Source organism: Cupressus sempervirens, chromosome 7, assembly GCF_028749045.1.
Source record: "Cupressus sempervirens isolate cs-2001-9-10 chromosome 7, ASM2874904v1, whole genome shotgun sequence".
Classification (NCBI taxonomy): Eukaryota; Viridiplantae; Streptophyta; class Pinopsida; order Cupressales; family Cupressaceae; genus Cupressus; species Cupressus sempervirens.
In genome coordinates, this window is record NC_143124.1 from 904,325,895 (window position 1) to 904,345,037 (window position 19,143).

The window sequence follows — 19,143 nt, forward strand, 5'->3', positions numbered from 1 at the left end:
AAATTTGTGTGTTAACATTTCATACAAATTTTGAAAGAATATTTGAAGTGACATTGTTAGAAAGATTGAAAAATCAGGTGACAATAGAGAGAGAGGGAGAAAAGAGGGAAAATGAATAAAAAAATTAGAACAAAAGTTCAGAATAAATGAGAAAGAAAAGTACAAATGAACTCATTTGCTCATTTCCAAATTAGACGAAAAGAATCCTAAATATAAAGCTACTAAAAAATAATTAAAATTTCTAAAACATCTTATATAAGTCATAAACTTGAATTAATATCTAATTTAAAAATATTACTTTAACTCCTTCATAAATATAAAATAACTACATATATGAAATTCTTTTATCAATCAACTATATTGGCCCAACTCTAATTAAAAGTGTGCCAGCATAATGTTCAACTTAATACATCCATAGCTACTCTCAAAAACTTTGAACTTCCCCAATAAGCCCCTCGAGCCAATTGTTTCATTGTGGTGAGGATCTTAATTGCTGCCGCAGTCTGTATCCCACTACACACATATTTCCACAAACTGGAAATATTTCCACCTTTTTTAAGGTACATGTGGCACGCTGTTCCTATCCACATAATGCCCATGATATGTACTCTTTGAACAAGGGGCATTATCTATTCCACCGACACCTCGTATCTACAAACTCTAGCATCTCTGTATATTCTTCCCGCTCTGCAAAAATACCCTTTCTGCGGAGCACAATGGCTGTCCTCTTCACAAATACACATTCCTTCCAATGCACAACCATCCTTCATTTTACTCACTCCTTCCTTCCCTATTCCCAGCATTGCATCAGTCCATTCATTGGAAAAGACACCCTCTGGATCAAACTTTCTCTTTGCTTTAAAAAAATCCTCTGCTTTTCTGTACTTGTTCACTACTCCCTGAAATGCAATGTTACGATTCTTACCCCAGTGAGGAGTCCCTCCATACTTGAAAAAACCCATCTGCTCAATCTCCTCAACCATGTCCTCATCAAGTCTAGGAACCATGAGGTCCTTCGATCGATAATACGTGAAATCTAGGTCCACAGAATCCTCCTGGGCCCCCAAATAAGCAGTGGAAGCCTTCACGAAACGCATGAGAATACCATTGTAGAGCTCCAACCCACACAGACCAGATGGGTTCAGGTCCCTCAGCTTTTTAATGTCTCTGATGAAATCTGCAATCTTGTTCAGGCTGACTCTCATGGCGGTTTGGTGGAAAAATTCTCCCCTGATGCGAGGATCCCATGGACAAGATGTGAGCATAAAATCCTCTGTAGAATTGAGACATGAACCAGCTGCCTGGAGCTTGTTGTGATAACCAACAATGGGATAACTTCTGAACTGCATGAGCTCGCTGTTCTTCAATCCTGTTCCTAATGCCTGCAGCGCGCCTATTTCTATTCTCGCTGCTCTACACTTCCCCCTTCTGTCCTTTGTCGCTTCTTGCATCTCTTCTGCAAAAAAACACCATTAATGGAGACCGGATTTCGTTTCAATCACTCAAAATGCTTCTTTTATTGGGTTTAGGAAGGGCCCATCATGTTGTAATTGACATAACAATGGTTAATAATACTTGGCGTTCAATGATTTGTTTGGGTTAGTGTAATCGGATTTCACCATGAGAGGAATAATGGGTTTTTGTTTGTTTTAGATTTATTTACCTGATGATCGAGCTAACGCTAAAGCTGCAGTTAAGGTCTGGCGAAAGCCAATGAAATCGTTGACGCCATTTCCAGATTGATTTATCGGAACTTTGTCGTCTATTCTGTAAACGACCTCCCGCTGTCCGGGATACCACGTCACGTCTCCAAATTCGTGCGTTCTTCCAAACTGCACTATCTTCTCTTCCACTTCCTCGTCGCCCATTTTAACGTTCGTGATGGATCTTTTGAACATTGCCTGCAATTCTAGTGTCACCTGCGCTTGCAACGGAGCATTTTACAAATTATAAAAACAATAGTTTAAAAAGAGTACCGTTGATCAATAGACTAGATAATTAATTGCAGACAGAAACTTTCGAGAGTAAGTTTATGCAACGGGTACGAAATGTCTTTGGGTTTCATTGAAGGGTTAAAAATTGTACAAATGATATTTTTTCCAAAATTTATGATAGAAGTCAATTGATTACATGTCATATTTTGTATCGACGAGTTAGATCAAATTTCGTAATATCATCAGGGAATAGTAGATATCAAATTTCAAATCTAAATTCTATCGTAAAGAAATATAAAACTCAAATCTTTTATGATACTATGTGTGAGTTTAGTATTTATGTAGATAATTTGAAGTAAATTCAATAACTAAGAAGAAAAAGAAACAACTCGTCCTCCAACTTTTATTTTCCATTTTCTGATAATGGACTCTCATCTGCTAATTTCTAATTAAAACGTATATATTTAATTAACCGAAAAAAAAACAAAACACTACAACCAAATATTTGAAGAAAGGCATTTCAGGATACACGGAACAATTGTAACAATTCACAACTAGAGCTTCTGAGTTGTATCTTGTCTTGAATTTATGGCTTGTTAATAATGCATCATTTTACTTGGCAAAGAAACACAAAGTCTTTATCGAGCGGTCAAACAAGCGGTTTTTCTGACAAGACGAAATTAAATTTGATTACCCGCAGTAGGTAAAACGTGTCGCTGACTCGGTTACTTGTTGGGCCACAAAACTAATAGGACTGAAAGGGATAGTTTTCCCGATGTCCTAATATCACCTAAACACAAATTTATTGAAATAATTATCCTTTATCTTAAACAAGAAGATGCTAGAACTATTTCTCTCGTTTTTGAGAACTTTATAGATCATCTATAATAACAAACTTTACATAGGCAAAAGCTTTAAATACGACAAAAATTAAAAGAAGCACAAGCACACTTTAATCATGAACTAAGGAAAGTTGAAAGCGATGGGAATGGGGACGTCACGAGATTCCAAGCTAGTACGACGCACCAAATTTTAGTCGAATGAAGAAGCGAAAGTAACCTGAGAAATGGCTCCGAGAAGGCCAAGAGAAACTTTGGCAGCGTCAAGATCGGCATGGGAGGAATTGAAGGTCACAACACTTGCGCCATTCAGCGGTACCACCATTCTCAGCCCCACAACATACTCGTGAACACCACTTCCTTTTCCAAACAGAGAGCTCCCATGAGCCCCCGTACAAAGGAGCCCTCCGATTGTTAGCCCCTTCCAATACGGCGTATGCGGCAGCGCAAGGTCATATGCCGCTGCCGTGCTTATGATATCTCCCAACGCCGCTCCGCTCTCCACGGTGATTCTCTTTGACTCTTTGTCCACGCCAACCACACGGTTCAGCCCCTGGGTGCTAATGATAAGCCCCTCTTCTCCGCCCGGGCACACCAATTTTGGTATGGAATGCGACCACCGTGTGACCACCCGCATCTTCTGCTTTTTCCGGCTGCCGGTCGCCACCGCCTCCAGCAGCTCTTTTTCCGACGACGGGAAAACGGCCGCCGCGGCTCTGCAAGTGGATCGGTCGGGGAATATTCCGTAGGCGTTGGTGACTGTGCAACCGGTGGTGTCGCATTTGACCGGCGGAGCAGGTGGGCTGCACCATGCGCCATTGCTGCTGATTAACAGGAAGAGGAGGAGGGGGAGGAGGATGTGCATCATATTTGATATATTTTGGTCCGTTTTGTCTCTGATACAAGAAATGACATTTTGTATGCCAAGAGAATTGAAGGTGTCCGTCAAAGCGTAAATGTTAGAGACAACACATTGGCTGGGTTTTATTGCGTTTGCAGTGCAAGTGGTGATCTCCAATCTGGCAGCAAACATGGCATGGTGGAGGAGCACTGAAATCAATACGGTTTGATTAAAAACAGATGGCTGGTGAAATTTTTATGTTTTTATTATATTGTAGTTGGCACCAGTACGTCTGTTGCTCTGTCAGATGGTGTTTACTTTCCATCTCTAGTTCATACTAGATTTTAGTTTATAAACAATTTAAAAAGAGGAAAAGATTAATTTCATGTCGAGGAGTACAAGTACAAAGTGGAAGGGGCATGGGTAAATGTCCAAAAAATCGGTTTCCATATATTTTACAATTTGTCCATGGTCATGTGGAATGATTCTCCTTGATTTAATTTAGGATAATTAAATATAGTTTCTCTTGTTAATTTCATGTTTCTAGACCTCCTTAATCATAAGTCAAATTATACCAATTTTTTCATTGTATTTCGGTAGGTGACTGAAGAGCTTAAAGCTAAGGTTTCAGCATTTGGACATTTACGAATCTCTTTCTAGAGGTCGTAGAGTGTGTAGTGGTCAAACAGTGTCAATTTTAAAACACTCCCGTATATTCGTTATGTTCACCCTCTAATAGTTGCTCACAAAAAAAAGAAAAATTGTACTTGTGGTACAAATGGACCAATCAGTAAATAAGAAAGCTAAAAAAAGATCAACTATTAGTACATGTGTGATCGGCTAATACTACACATGTTATCATTTCTTAGGGCCTTTTAAAAGTGACAATCCATTTATCACAAAACTCTAATGATCCAATGACCCCTAAATGGTTAGTGGGTCTCTTCCCCTAAATGAGATAATTATTTAATGAATTTTTGGTCTTTAGCTAAAGTTGAAATGTTCTTAATGAGCTCAACAAGAATTAAGTCAGTGTAATGTTTTAACGTCATAATAGAAGAAGCTAGGATCTTCCCCAAATGAATTTGGTGGAATGGATATATTTCAATTTAAAATTTCCATCAAATTGGAAAACATTGCCTCATAATTTATATATTCTTTCAATTTGAGAGGAAAAAATCACTTCCTAAATTATGTATAATACCAAAAAAATGAATTAATTGCCCCTATTTTATGAAATTCTTCCACATTGGAAAAAAATAGCCAATAAAATTAAAGTTTTTGTACCTTGAAAAAAACATTTTGCCAAGGAAAAATAATTTTTTTGTCTAGAAAAAAATGATGGATTCGCCAGCATTTTATAAATATTCTAGGAAGGGGATTTCTTAAAGTTATCTATGTTCAAGGGGATGTTTTACCATGTTTACCAAATTATTTTTATTTTCTTCTATTGAGGTTTTCATTTAATGTGTTGTAGACTTGAAGGTGTAGGGAAAAGCCATAAACCTTATCTATACAACTTGTTATGCCTTTTATTGCAATCAAACCTGACATCAAAGATTTAATTTTAGAGTCTAGACATTAATATGATGCCTAAATTCAATATTCAATCCAACACATTGATTTAAGCGTAATAACTCTAAAATATATATAAAATGATTTCTATGCCACCATCCACTAAATTAATTAGGAACAATTAATTTTTTCAAAAAGTAGATTTAAAATAACATGTATTTTTGCTTTGAAAATAATCATAATTTAGAATATTTTATATCTGCTTATAATATTACCTGGTTACCTTAAAATACGTTCTCTAAAAAAAAAGCTTATTGGGAACCCTCAAGAATGCATGATTGACATTTTTTTATTAGTAAAAAATATAATCATTTCAAAATATCAATGCACGTAGCCTTCCAATTTTAAAACATTTTAAAAATTAGAGTCATTAGGAAACTGTCAGATATATTTTCTCACAAACTATGGACACTCTCAAAACTTCAGTGGGGAAAAGCCAATTAATTTGATATCAAAACACCCAACCTTATAAAATCCTTATTTTTTATTTAAGAAAATATAAATAAAACCCCAAGGCAAGAGCCTATAGCACAATGGTAACTTGTGAGCATATTATCTAAGAGGCCTTGAGTTTGAATCTACTCGAATCTAACACATAATAATAATTAATTTCAATAAATAATAATAATTAATTAAAGCTTAGGTCATTACCTATAATAATAATAACACAAATAAAACCCTAGGAAATTACCAAGCAACCAATTAAAAAATTAGAATTTGTATACATAATTGATTTTTAAAATTGAACTTTACAAACGTTTGAGTAAAACATTCCTTTTTTTGGCATGAATTAATATCAATCTATAGGGGGGTCTATTAGAAACATTAGCTCCCTAGCTTATATAAGTAAAGGACTACTAAATTGTGTATGATATATCTTTTGAAATTTGATGATAAAATAATATAATAATAGGTGTTTTATATTGAAATTTTGAGACTAATGTAAGTGAAAATTTTAGATATAAATAATATATTTTTTGATCTCCATAAGCATTGATCTAAACCTACTTGTAAACCTAATATGAACCTCAAGATTTGATATTATTGAATGACAACCAATTGCATACACTTGCCTTGATATATGTTGCCTTGACTTATGCAAGTACAAGTAGTATCTTGAAACACCTTTGGAAAATCTCTCAATTGTGAAGGTTGAGGTTTCCTTGTTTAGACTCCCACCAAATTTTCCTATGAATCAAAGGGAAGACTCTCAAGTGGCAATAGGTAGGTATATTATTCCTTTATGATAGATAATAACTTGATCATGTTTTTTGGTCCTACTACATATGTGTTAAAAACAAAAGGAGAGGGTAGGTGATACAATCAATCACATACCCATGGATTATGATCAAATACAATGAACATGGGAGCATTGAAGTTAGGATAATGTGTATTAATTTAATGTTAATATAAATGATAAAATATTATTTTTATTCTCTCTATGAAAATTGAACTTTACATGTGATCTATACATTTTTGGTCGATAACATGAATGGGCAAATTCACTTTAGTACTATCACTAAATCAACAAAATGTGCACTAGGTTTATTTCACAATGGCTAATAAAATAGTTGAGAGAATGAAAATTTACAATTTTGACTCATGTGTAAGTGCATTAAAAATAAGGGTTAGAATTAACCATTTTATCTTGATATCATCAAAGCTACTACTCCTAAAAATAATTCAATATACTTGCATAAGAAATTGAAGATGTGATGAGAATAAGAATTGTAGTACTTAGAATGTAGTTTCTAAATTACTAATATCTTCCTTAAAATGATTAAAGATTAAAAAGGTGAAATATTAAGCACACACAAATGTGTTCATACTTTTATCTCTAAATAGCTTCTAGTGTCCACTCTCATTTTCATTTCTACATTATGTGTTGCTTAAAAATTAACAATGGAAATATAACTAAGAATGACTAATACAGATTTTTTTAATTTAAACAATATTTTTTTAGCACATCATTAAAAAGGTGTTCACCTAGAACCTGCTATGTTCACCCACTAAAAGTAAGTACCATGTTGGAGACTTTAAAGTTCAAGCATCCCTATGATCCACAATAATGACAATAATGCATGTGAGAGGCAATAATGACATGATACAAAAATAAGTTGTAACTAAAATGCTTTTAACGGGTTTAGTTTGAGCTTCATTTGGTTTAGTTTGAACTTCACTTGGTTTCAAGAATCCTTTCATATTCTCCAGCTAACAAGGCCAACCACATGAAGGTGGAAACTCATTTAGCTTTTGTGCCCCCCCCGCACTCCCACTATAATCACTAGAAATCCCCCATTAATAACTAAGTAAATATTTCATTCATTCATTTTAGAAGTATCTCATTGAATCATTATAATCACACAACATACATTAACATGACATACAATTAATTATTACATATAAACATTCATCAATAATTTGTGAACACATCAATCATTATATTCACATAATATTCATTAACACGACATATAATTCATTAATATCCATAAACATTCATCAATAATTCATGAACACGTCAATCATTATAATCACATAAAAATATTCAATAACATGACATAAAATTCATCAACATTCATAAAAATCTATCAACACATTCATCATCAAACAAGATTTTTAACATTCATTTCTTCTTTTCTTTTTTCTTTTTTTTGAAGATAAAGGCTAATAGGAACATCCTAACTATCTTCGGCATCCTATGGCTCTTGTGGTTCTGATCTTACGACATGGGGCTTCCTCTTCTTTCATTGAGGACAAGGTTGATGTGCCCCTGCAATAAGAAATAAATGGGTTTAATTCTAAATTTTTTTTAATGTTATAAGTATTTCATTAATCTAAAGAACATAACAAGGATTTTTCTTTACATGTTAGTGCCACATCATCTACTATCACATTTTGTTTAGCCCCAAACTCAATATTCTCAACACTAATAGCATGCTTTGCATGCTCAAAAATTATCACATAAAGGTTACACCAATTGCAATTTAAGATGTTAAATTTTATTAATAATTACATGATTAATTTTGAATAGAAATTGAATATGTACATGTATCATTGTGGTGCACATTGAGGTCTTCATCATGTGTAAGATATGTGCCTTTTTCATTATGACTAAGATATGTGCCAGGAGTAGTAGGCTGCAGTGAAATGTCATGTGTGCATTGTTATCATTGTTCAAAATTAACATCAAATAGATTATTTGTCATGAAGTTCTCAATTACTGTTATTATTCATTGGCATATATACTCATGTGTCAACCACTGCACCAAAATCTTCTACACCTATTTGGTCACTAGAATCTATGCGGTGGCGGGCAACCATTGCTTTATAGCCTTGCTTGAAGCCAATTTGTCTATCCTCTTCTGTGGGCACTAGATTAAATTCAATGCCCTACAAAAAAAAATTCATAATATCATCAATAACTAATGTATTGTTTTTTTGTAATTTTATATAAAAAAAATTGATATGAAATTTCATTTACTACTACTTACAAGGTGTGAGTGAATTTTCATATATCCACCAGAGCCAAGATGGTGTTGACCAACCTTCTCTTTCATAGCTTGTGTCATCTTCAATGTGTCCTACAGCTTGTATATGTAAACTTTGAAATATGTTAGATTATATAAATCCATAATGACACTTCTAAAAATATTTTAGATTATATAATTCCACAAATGAATTAAACATGTAAATTGTTAAAGAAAAGTAATGGCTCAGCTATCCTCTCTTAGTGTGAAATCATCATGATATTATTCCATGCATTAATAATTGGCTATGATACATGATCTTTCTCTCCTAGGTATGTGCAGGATCATGGTGTGCCAAAAAGTGGCGATGTGAAAAAAAAAAGAGTTTAAAGACGCCTAAAAGCGCTTCAAAATCCACTCTGACTTTTTTTTACCTATCCAGGAACCAAACCTGGAAGGTTAAGCCAAGCCTTATCAGATATCCGATATCATATCGGATATCCGATTTGATATCAGATATCCGATTTTAAATCCAATATCCGACTAATAATTAAAATCATATAATAGTATGATATATTATTTAATATTATTATTATTGATATAAAATAATAATAATAATATTAAATAATATATCATACTATTATATTTTAATAATAATATTATTATTTAATATTATTATTATAATAATTATTATACTATAATATAATAATAATAATATTATAATAATTATTATACTATAATATAATAATAATATTATTATATTATAATCATATAATATTATACTATAATAATAATATTATAATAACATATTATATTATAATAATATAATATAATATTTCATATATTATAATATATAGTAATGTAATATAATATATATATAATATAATATAATAATAAAAAGTAATATCTTATAATATAATATATAATAAAAAAGTATAATATATTATAAATTATAATAATATAGTATAATAATAATATTTTATATTATAATATATAGTAAATTAATATAATAAATATAAAATATAATATAAAAATATATAAAATGTAATATATATGTTATATTATATATATTATAATATCGGATATCCGATATAATATCGGATATCCGATATAATATCGGATATCCGATATAATATCGGATATCCGATATAATATCGGATATCCGATATAATATCGGATATTCGATACCTGTGCATGGATTAAACACAAAATCACAGACCCACGGCCCTTATTTTCACGCGAATTTGGGCCAGTCAGATCGGATATCAGATAATAAATCGGATATCAGATAGCAAATCGGATATCAGATATCAGGTATGTTTCCTCCCCCCCCCCCCCCCCTGACTCATTTTTAACCTAAACTTAATAGATTTTAACAAGATTTTGTTTGTTTTAGTTGAATCTAGGGTTTTTTTGACAAAAATGGTTAAAATTTATATTTTTTTTTAATATATATTACGTTTTGCAATTCAATAGGAATGGCTGATCAAAATGATGACACTGAGGCAGGGAATAATATTCCTCGCAACCCACCACCAAACGATCCAGTATCCCCACAAAATCGTCCACCAAATGATCCTCTACCTCCTCAAAACCCTCCTTGAATCGAGGATTTGATAAATGAAAATCTCACTGAGTTGAGAGGTTTGCATAGAACATACAATAATGTACCTGCACTGGCTCCTATGTTATCCACGTTAAACACCATAGTGGATAACATTGAAACTCTTACAAACCAACAAAATGCCGCTCTTCGTTGGCATGATGAAATGCACCAGATGTTTGATGATGGTTTGGATTATGATGAGGTCGCGGCCCTCAACATAACCAAAGACGATTTGGCAAGCCTTTTTGCTAACCCAAAAACGGGTATACCAGTTGACCCAAAAAAAACCAAACTATCGATTAAATGGTGCACAAATGACGCCATACGTGCAAATTTTTGGGACCGTTGGTGGATGGTCTTTGATATCCCTCCACATGGCAATTTAGACATACCATTTTATTTCCTTAAAAAATTATATGCAGAATTTGTGTTGAAACTTAAAGTGAACTATTGGAGCATGAAGCCCAACATGGGCTTAGGACTAGGAGCTCCTCAGGATAGACCCTCTTCCCAGCGGAAGAAACTTGGCACTTTTGTCCACCCCCCCCCCCCCCCCCCCCCCCGATATCTCCCCCCATCCTCGAGTGCAGCATTCAGATATTATGGCAGAGGCTAGCTCTCAGGCCATCAGAGCCATTCATAGGCTGATTAGCCTAATGATATCTCAGGCTAGGTTAGTCTTGCCTCCTCGTGTTGATGATGTTGGTGCCAGTTCATCATCGGCTAGCTCATCACACGTTTGTGTGCCTCACACTTGCATTACATGCAAGAATATTTGCCTAGGTCCCATAGGTGATCTTCCTGAGTATCATTTTGTATTAGACGAGGATACACCAGACACACGTGCAGAGGCTACAGACCCTGATGCGAGAGAGGAGGGGAATGTAGAGGCATGGACTCCTTCGGTGTCGGTACGTATATACATTTTTTTGTTATGACATATGTGATTTAAAGTTAATTTTTATAATAGAGTAATTTTAATTTTTAAGCCATACTGACTTTTACATGTATGTGATCTTCATTCATCTTTAATTGATGATCGAGGAGGAGCTCAGATAGATAGATGATGCTACACTCTCGGCCATTTCATTTGGCCTTAAGACATCTATGGTACATTATGTTGTGTTCACATTTCTTTTTTCTATTTGATATTGTAGCATATATGGTTGCTAATCTTTCTTTTATCTTGCAGATACCACCTGCCCCAGGGGGACAAAGTGCGGGGGGTGAGCCAGCATGCATTGACAAAGGAAAGGTAATTAGATGTTTTCTAATTGATTAAATATTGATTCATTCTTGTAAAATTTTTGTGGTAATCTCATTTAATTACATTATTTATTGTATATAGGGTGTGGCTACTGGCGATGAGCCTGTACAGATTCAGCGTCCTAGATCATCAGGGATTTTCATTCGCACAGAGAGCCCCATTGTATGTATAAGTATCATTTATTTTTTATTTTTTTAATTGATGTAGAGGAAAGTATGATTGTTTTTCTATACAATTTCTATGATTTTTTCCGTACCAATAATGATTCATGTCTTGCATATGTTCATTACAACTTAAATAGGCTTATATGCCCCTGTCCAATCGACCAAGTTGGTTACAAAGGTTTATTTAATCAAACAAATACCAAATTACTACTTTCCCTCCAAAACTAATATGACCGTTTGAATTTGAAATTCAAATTTCAAACTATAGTTTTTATGCATTCCCTAACTTTCTAAACTATTCCATTGACTCAAAATTGGTCATATGGATTTATTAAATGCAACTAAGTAAATTTCCAGAAAATTGAAGTTTTTATTATTTTTTCTCCAAACCACCGTACACTCTGATCTCCCCCTTTCAATTGAGATCACATATGACATATATAAAGGTCTACATGACTGTTGGAACAACCATATAGGCGTTCCCAACCATAAAACAAACAAACAACCACTTTTTGCTAATACTGTTTAGACTCTAAATACCCTATTCTAAGGCCTTTTGGTCCCATGGAGTCACTTGGTTTATAACCACACAAAAATTCTTGTGGGCCTTACATGTGCCTTTATTACAAAACATAGACCAACTTGTAAAATATGGACCAAACCTTTATTCCAACTTCCTAATCTACTTGAATCCTCGCTTTCATGGAGTGGCAAGGTGTCCGGCAACAGAGATACTTGTTCCCCCCTGCCACATAGGTTAGGTGCCCTGCACCACCTTTCCTCTCTCTCATTCTGAATACTAGTCCACCAAGTGAGTGATGTTCCTCTCAGTCTTGTTGTTGCTACTTTTACCTTCTTATCTGCCTCTATGTCTTCAAGATCAAAGTAGTTCTCAAGGGCCTCTATCCACCCTAGCACTTCTTCACTATCTATTTTACCCTGGTATATTGGAAAATCAATATGGTTCTTCCCACCATTACCTTGTACTGCCTTAATGATTCTCATAAATCTCCTTTCTTCAGGATCATCTGTTGTCTCATGCTCTTGCCTTGCATTACCAACCTCTTCTTCTTCATGGTTCTCTCCATGATTTCTTCCTCTAACCTCTTCTCCTCTAGGTTCTTGCCTTTCCTTTTCTAAGGATTCTATCCTTGCAATAAGCTTCAGCCTCTCTCTTCTCATCTGTCTTTCTTCCCTCACTCTAGATGCTTCAAGTTCTCTCCTCTCTCTTTTCTCTTTTGACAACTCTTCTCTCAATTCTTCAAGTTCTCTAGCCATTTGATTTTTAGGAGGCATTTTCACAACAAGTTTTCTTCCTTCCCAAGGGCCAACTCACTGATTCTCTTTCTTTCCTCACCAAGAAATCTCTGGACACCACTTATGTACCTTTCAACTCTGGGACACACAAGGAGGAATTAGACACACCAAGGCTTCAACAAAGGGACCAACACACTAAGGATTTTCAAGATTATAGGTCTTGGTCACACTCCTAGACACCCAAACTTCAAAACCCTCCTTAAAATGGCTTAAAAACCAGGGCCTGCTTGTTCAAACTCCAAAACTCAATTCTAGAATGTTTTGACTTGTCTAATGACAAGATATGATCATGACAACCTACATGAACCTATCAAATGACACATCTACCATATGAAATCCTAAAATCCTATCTCATGCCCAATTACAACTTTCTTCCACATATGAGTCCAACATTATAACTTTGTATGCTTCCATGAGCCATAATTGGTGCAAGGATTGCCCAATTGACTTCAAGAGATGTTCCATGACCTCTATAATGCCTTGGATCTTCAATGTTCCCCTGATGAGCATAGGATGCTCTTGCATCACTTATCTTCATAAATAAATTCAAAACTAATTTTCGTGATATTAACAACTACTATTTTGTATCTCATAGGAGACTCCTAGTGCACATGAGGTTCGACGAGACAGTTATGTAGATTTGATGATGCGGCCACTCACTCCTGAGGAGGAGCCTACAATAGTAAGTTGTAGTTTGAATTCATGATTAAATATGTTATAAATTTAGCATGCTATGAATTATAATGTTATAGTTTAAATTGTAGATTCATCTGACAAAGGTATTTGAACATATACAACCCACAATCACAGAGGTACCAGCATTGCCGAGGGCATACGAGAGGACTCCTGACCGGCGCAGGAGGTCGATGAGAGAGGTATTTATTATGAAATTTTGATAGTATTAATCTCCAATACGGAAAAGATCATTATGCATTTGAGTAATTCAATGTTAGATACGTAGAATCATATAAATTTAGTAGTCTAACTTTGGGTTTTCCTTTTTTGTTTATGTAGGAGGCATCCGATCCACCTAGTGCAGCGAAGAGGCTGCATTTTGATCATCCACTAGCACCCTAGGATAGTATAGTTTTCGTAGGATGCATCATGAGACATTTTGAGATGGCATATGCCACATTGTATATAGAAACATTGATATTATACACATTCTGATGGTAGGATCAGCCACATTTTGTATATGGATCTATGTATTTTGATATATATATATTTGAGTACTTTGTCTATGGATACATGATCTTTGATATATATTTGTGTAAAATTTTGTCTATGGATACGTGTATTTTGATATATATTTTTATCATTTACGTGCACAATGATATACATATTAATTTAGTATCTAGTATTGTTCAATTTATCGTGGATCATGTGTCATGCCCTAAATTTTACTAGTAAAAACACAACAATTTTTTTATTTTTTTTAGCTTATGAATTCGCATAAGAAATTACATATTGTAAAACAAGGTTATCATTGAATAGGAGTTCAAGACTCATGTGAACAGTGTGAAGGTGTTAACATTTTAGTCACAGGTGGTTTTCAAATAGATTGGATGACAGTCTAGTTCAAGTTAGCGTCACGAGTCAAACGGGCAAGTTCAAGATACAACACTCAAAAATTAGTGAGGTAATTCATATCCTAACAAGCCTCTGATACTAATATTCTATTAGGGTCTGTCAGTTGTATCATATGGACTAGGTCGTGATTCTAGCATGTAAGGGAAGGGGATCAGAATTACTTATTATCCTCATTACCAATGTACACACATTCATTAATCATTACAATATATATTAATGTGACAATTAGTATATTACTATATCCTCATTATCTATCAACATTGCTTCCTCACCAAATCATTGAGTGCACAACAAGATTGTAAGCAATCTACTAAGTTTTAAATTTATACAATCAATGGTATCACATAACATCTATGGATTGTTATTATCAACTAGTCATTTACAATACCACAAGGAGAAAACTTTCTTTCACATTTTCAAATGATAACAATGATGTCAAAGCAAATCTGTGACTCGTACCAATGCTTTCATAACAATATAAACTCCAAATGAAACATGCATATACAACCTTATCAATATTTTCTTCTACACGCACATTAGGTAACAATGATACAATCTCCTTCCATCACAATGGGGCAACATAAGGGACTTTTCAAAATCATAAGGAACATGGACATTGAAAGATATGGACAATGAGTAGCATGAACATTGTCCAACATGATCATTGAGAACATGAACAAGTTGGTGAATCCTCCTTCACAAATGAGGGCACAATGTCAAGTTTTCTCATCCAACATCAATCTGCAAGATGATCATTCCAAGCCATTTCCATTGCTCCCTTGGACACAAATCTGCATATGCAACACAACAAAATAACAAGGACCATGGGTGCTTTCCACCCAACCATAGGCCTCAAAGAGACCACCCCCGCGCTAGGGAACAAGGCTCAAATTGGGATACACATACAATCTTTCAATGCATAAACATTACATTTCAAACTTGAACAATTTTCCCCCAAGACTATTTCACAATGGCTTCACAGATGGAACCATAAACATAGGGTGAAGGTGTGTTCTAAAATGGAGACTTGCCATTCCAAACCATATTTGCAATAAACAATTTTCATGCCCTCTCGGGGCTATCATAATTCACCAAATTTCATGCCCTCTCAGGGCTATCATAAATGAACCATTTAATGCCCTCTCGGGGCCTCCACATTTCCTCCTCCAAAACCACTACCATCAGCTGTAACTCCTCAAACTTCCTTTCTACACCATACTTTCCTTATCACCCCCAGCAAGATATGAAATGTTATGGCATACAATGGAGCCCATACTCCAAGGTTCTTAATACATTTTTCAAACCCAACTTAAGCCCTTCACCCTGGACTTCTCTTCCCTTCCCACAAGGGTGAGTGTAAGTCCCAATCCCATAACAATACTCAAGCACAAAACAAGAAAACAAAACCAAGTAGAAATAAAACAAGAAATTTTGGCAAACACCCCACTAGTTTGGCCAAGACCCTCTAATAAAGCCTTCCCACTAACTTATTTTAGCAAAAAAACTAAGCCACTCCATCCTTATGAACTTGTCTCCTCTAACGGTTCATCGATAGCCCTCACGAGCTCTGAGTTATGACCCTCGAAGGATCGACCTCAAAATGCACTTAGAGCACCTTGAAGACTCCTCGGTACGGGGTGGCCGCAAATGATGGATGGTCTTTGTGGCAAGAACAAAGGTGTGACTAGGGTTCACCCGCTCATCTGGAGCTAATGGGACTGACGATTCAATGCCAAGATCAGCGGTTTCAAAGTTACGTTGTGGTGCACCTATGAACTGAGGCACACTGCGAGTTTTGGCATCGAGCGAGATTGTTGTGCTGAATCCAAACGAAATGTGATCTCTCAAAAATGAGATAGGTTATTTTAGGCCTTAGGATCACCGTCCTGTAGCATTTGACAATTCGTCGATAGCCCTCACGAGCTCTCAGTTATGACCCTCGAAGGATCGACCTCAAAATGCACTTAGAGCACCTTGAAGACTCCTCGGTACGGGGTGGCCGCAAATGATGGATGGTCTTCGTGGCCAGAACAAGGGTGTAACTAGGGTTCAACCGCCCATCCGGAGCTAATGGCACTGACGATTCGATGCCAAGATCAGCAGTTTCAAAGTTACGTTGTGGTGCACCTATGAATTGAGGCAGACTGCGAGTTTTGGCATCGAGCGAGATCGCTGTGCTGAATCCAAACGGAATGTGATCTCTAAAAAATGAGATAGGTTATTTTAGGCCTCAGGATCATCGTCCTGTAGCATTTGACAGTTCATCGATAGCCCTCACGAGCTCTGAGTTATGACCCTCGAAAGATCGACCTCAAAATGCACTTAGAGCACCTTGGAGACTCCTCGGTACGGGGTGGCCGCAAATGATGGATAGTCTTCATGGCCAGAACAAGGGTGTGACTAGGGTTCACCCGCCCATCCGGAGCTAATGGCACTGACGATTCGATGCCAAGATCAGTGGTTTTAAAGTTACGCTGTGGTGCACCTATGAACTGAGGCACACTGCGAGTTTTGGCATCGAGTGAGATCGCTGTGCTGAATCCAAAAGGAATGTGATCTCTCGAAAATGAGATAGGTTATTTTAGGCCTCAGGATCATCATCCTGTAGCATTTGACAGTTCATCAATAGCCCTCACGAGCTCTGAGTTATGACCCTCGAAAGATCGACCTCCAAATGCACTTAGAGCACCTTAGAGACTCCTCGGTACGGGGTGGCCGCAAATGATGGATGATTGTTTGAAGACTACTCCATGTGTCACTATATTTCTTGGAAAAAAAATTGCTTTTGAACATCAAGCTTGCAATATTATCAATTATTGTCAAACTTTTTCAACCAAGTCAAAATGTCAAATGCAAATATTTGTTTGCATTTTTTGCTAAGGGGAGTTTCATAAATTGACTTTGATTTTCTATGTCTCTAGTGCTTGAACATACTTAAAATGGCTCTTTGGTCTTAGAGCTATTGGTATTTTCTAACTTCATGGTCTATGATATGCATACTAAGAATTTCTTTCACTAAATGGTTTCCTTGATCTATTGACTACACTTAAATTTGTTCACTTGTCATCTCTCTTTCTATATGTTCAATACAAAGAGCTAGAAGAGACAAATAATCTTTCTTACCTTCATCTCTCTAAGCACATGATAGAAATCAATTCTAAACTTGAGAAAAGGTTAGAGGAGAATATTGCATTCTTAAATTAATCTCCCTTAAGACCTTTACATACACACGGGGCATTCTTAAATTAATCTCCATGGAAGAAAATTTCATAAAACTAAAGATTCCATAGTGTTGAAACATAAAATCCAAGATCTCATTTATGATGGGATTGTTGATACCTCTAATGACTCATCCACTCATAGCCTTCATATCCAACTTCATATCATGTCAGTATGCATGTGCTATCTTGCTTATTGGCTTTAATTGCTTATCCTACATGCTATCTTCTTTCATGGATTTTATGGCTTATCCCAAATGTGCTTCATACAACTTTTCAATATGAAAGTCTTTCAAAACATTATACAATATTATGACTCTTTATGCTTTCAAATGCTATGATTGGTTGTAAAATGGAAGAAATCAAGTATTCTAATTGTTCATCCATACTTTATGGATTTTTCTTATTTGATTAGTTTGATCAAAATAGTTTTAATAATCATAATGTCAGCTTTATGTCAAATAAGGAAAAAACCAAATTTTTAATAAGATATCCGCATGCAATTATCTTTCATATAGTTATAAATGCTCTTAAAATTGTCGTTATAGCCTTATATCACATGCAAATATGATTTGGAAGAACTTGTTCAATATCTTCCTCTTATAATTCCTTACAAAGAACCTACCAAAATACAAAAACCATATACAAAAAACTACACATTTTACATCATAATACATCATAAATTTTAGAAATTCTCCCCAATACCACCCCCTCCAACTCTTCATGATGTACCTACATTCCAATATCATACAAAAATTAGTAACTTATTGTATTAAACAAGATAATCATCAATTCATTAAATCATTTTGAAGAAAATAACATAAGAAGTATATATACCTAGTCAAGTATTCCAATAGGGTCCTCTCTCTGTTTTAGGGTCTCCAACAAGGCTTCATGATCAGCATTAGCAATAGTAAAAAGTTCTTTTACTTTTGGTCTTCCTTGATGCTTCAATAACTTTACATTTGTTTCTATAATAAGATGCGAATATATGAGAATTACTTTGTGCTTCTGATAGTCTTCGAATGCAGGAATTCCGTTCCTTCTAAGCATGTATGTCCGCAGCCATGTTCCAGCAACAACCACTGAACCAGTAGGATACGTGAATCCATCATCATCTGTGATCGGTTGTGCAAGTTTTTGTTTTCCTCTTACACAACGTGCTAACCAATAATTGGATTTCTCGTCATTCCCCTGTGGTGCAACCAATGCAAAGACATGTCCTGGCTGAAGTAGATCTGATAGATGATTATGCTCAAGTGAACTTTCCATGTCATCATTTTTGATAGAGGGTATGATAGACAATGGAGTAAGATAATGTGGAG

At 35.2% G+C, this 19,143-nt stretch overlaps 1 protein-coding gene across 2 annotated transcripts; it reads right to left on the bottom strand.

Annotated features, from left to right (window-relative positions):
• Nucleotides 1-281: 281 nt before the first annotated feature.
• On the bottom strand, nucleotides 282-3,844 carry LOC149550432 (putative L-gulonolactone oxidase 1). 2 transcript variants are annotated; one of them, XM_089793464.1, is made up of 3 exons: nucleotides 2,994-3,844; nucleotides 1,664-1,919; nucleotides 282-1,456 (listed from the first exon to the last, which is right to left on the bottom strand). In XM_089793464.1, exons 1-3 carry the CDS (start codon nucleotides 3,804-3,806, stop codon nucleotides 630-632), a joined length of 1,896 nt encoding a protein of 631 aa, XP_089649590.1. In that variant the 5' UTR covers nucleotides 3,807-3,844; the 3' UTR covers nucleotides 282-629. The 2 variants fall into 2 exon arrangements, with proteins under 2 accessions (XP_089649590.1, XP_089649591.1); XM_089793465.1 differs by having other exon boundaries at nucleotides 282-1,453; nucleotides 2,994-3,793.
• Nucleotides 3,845-19,143: the final 15,299 nt, after the last annotated feature.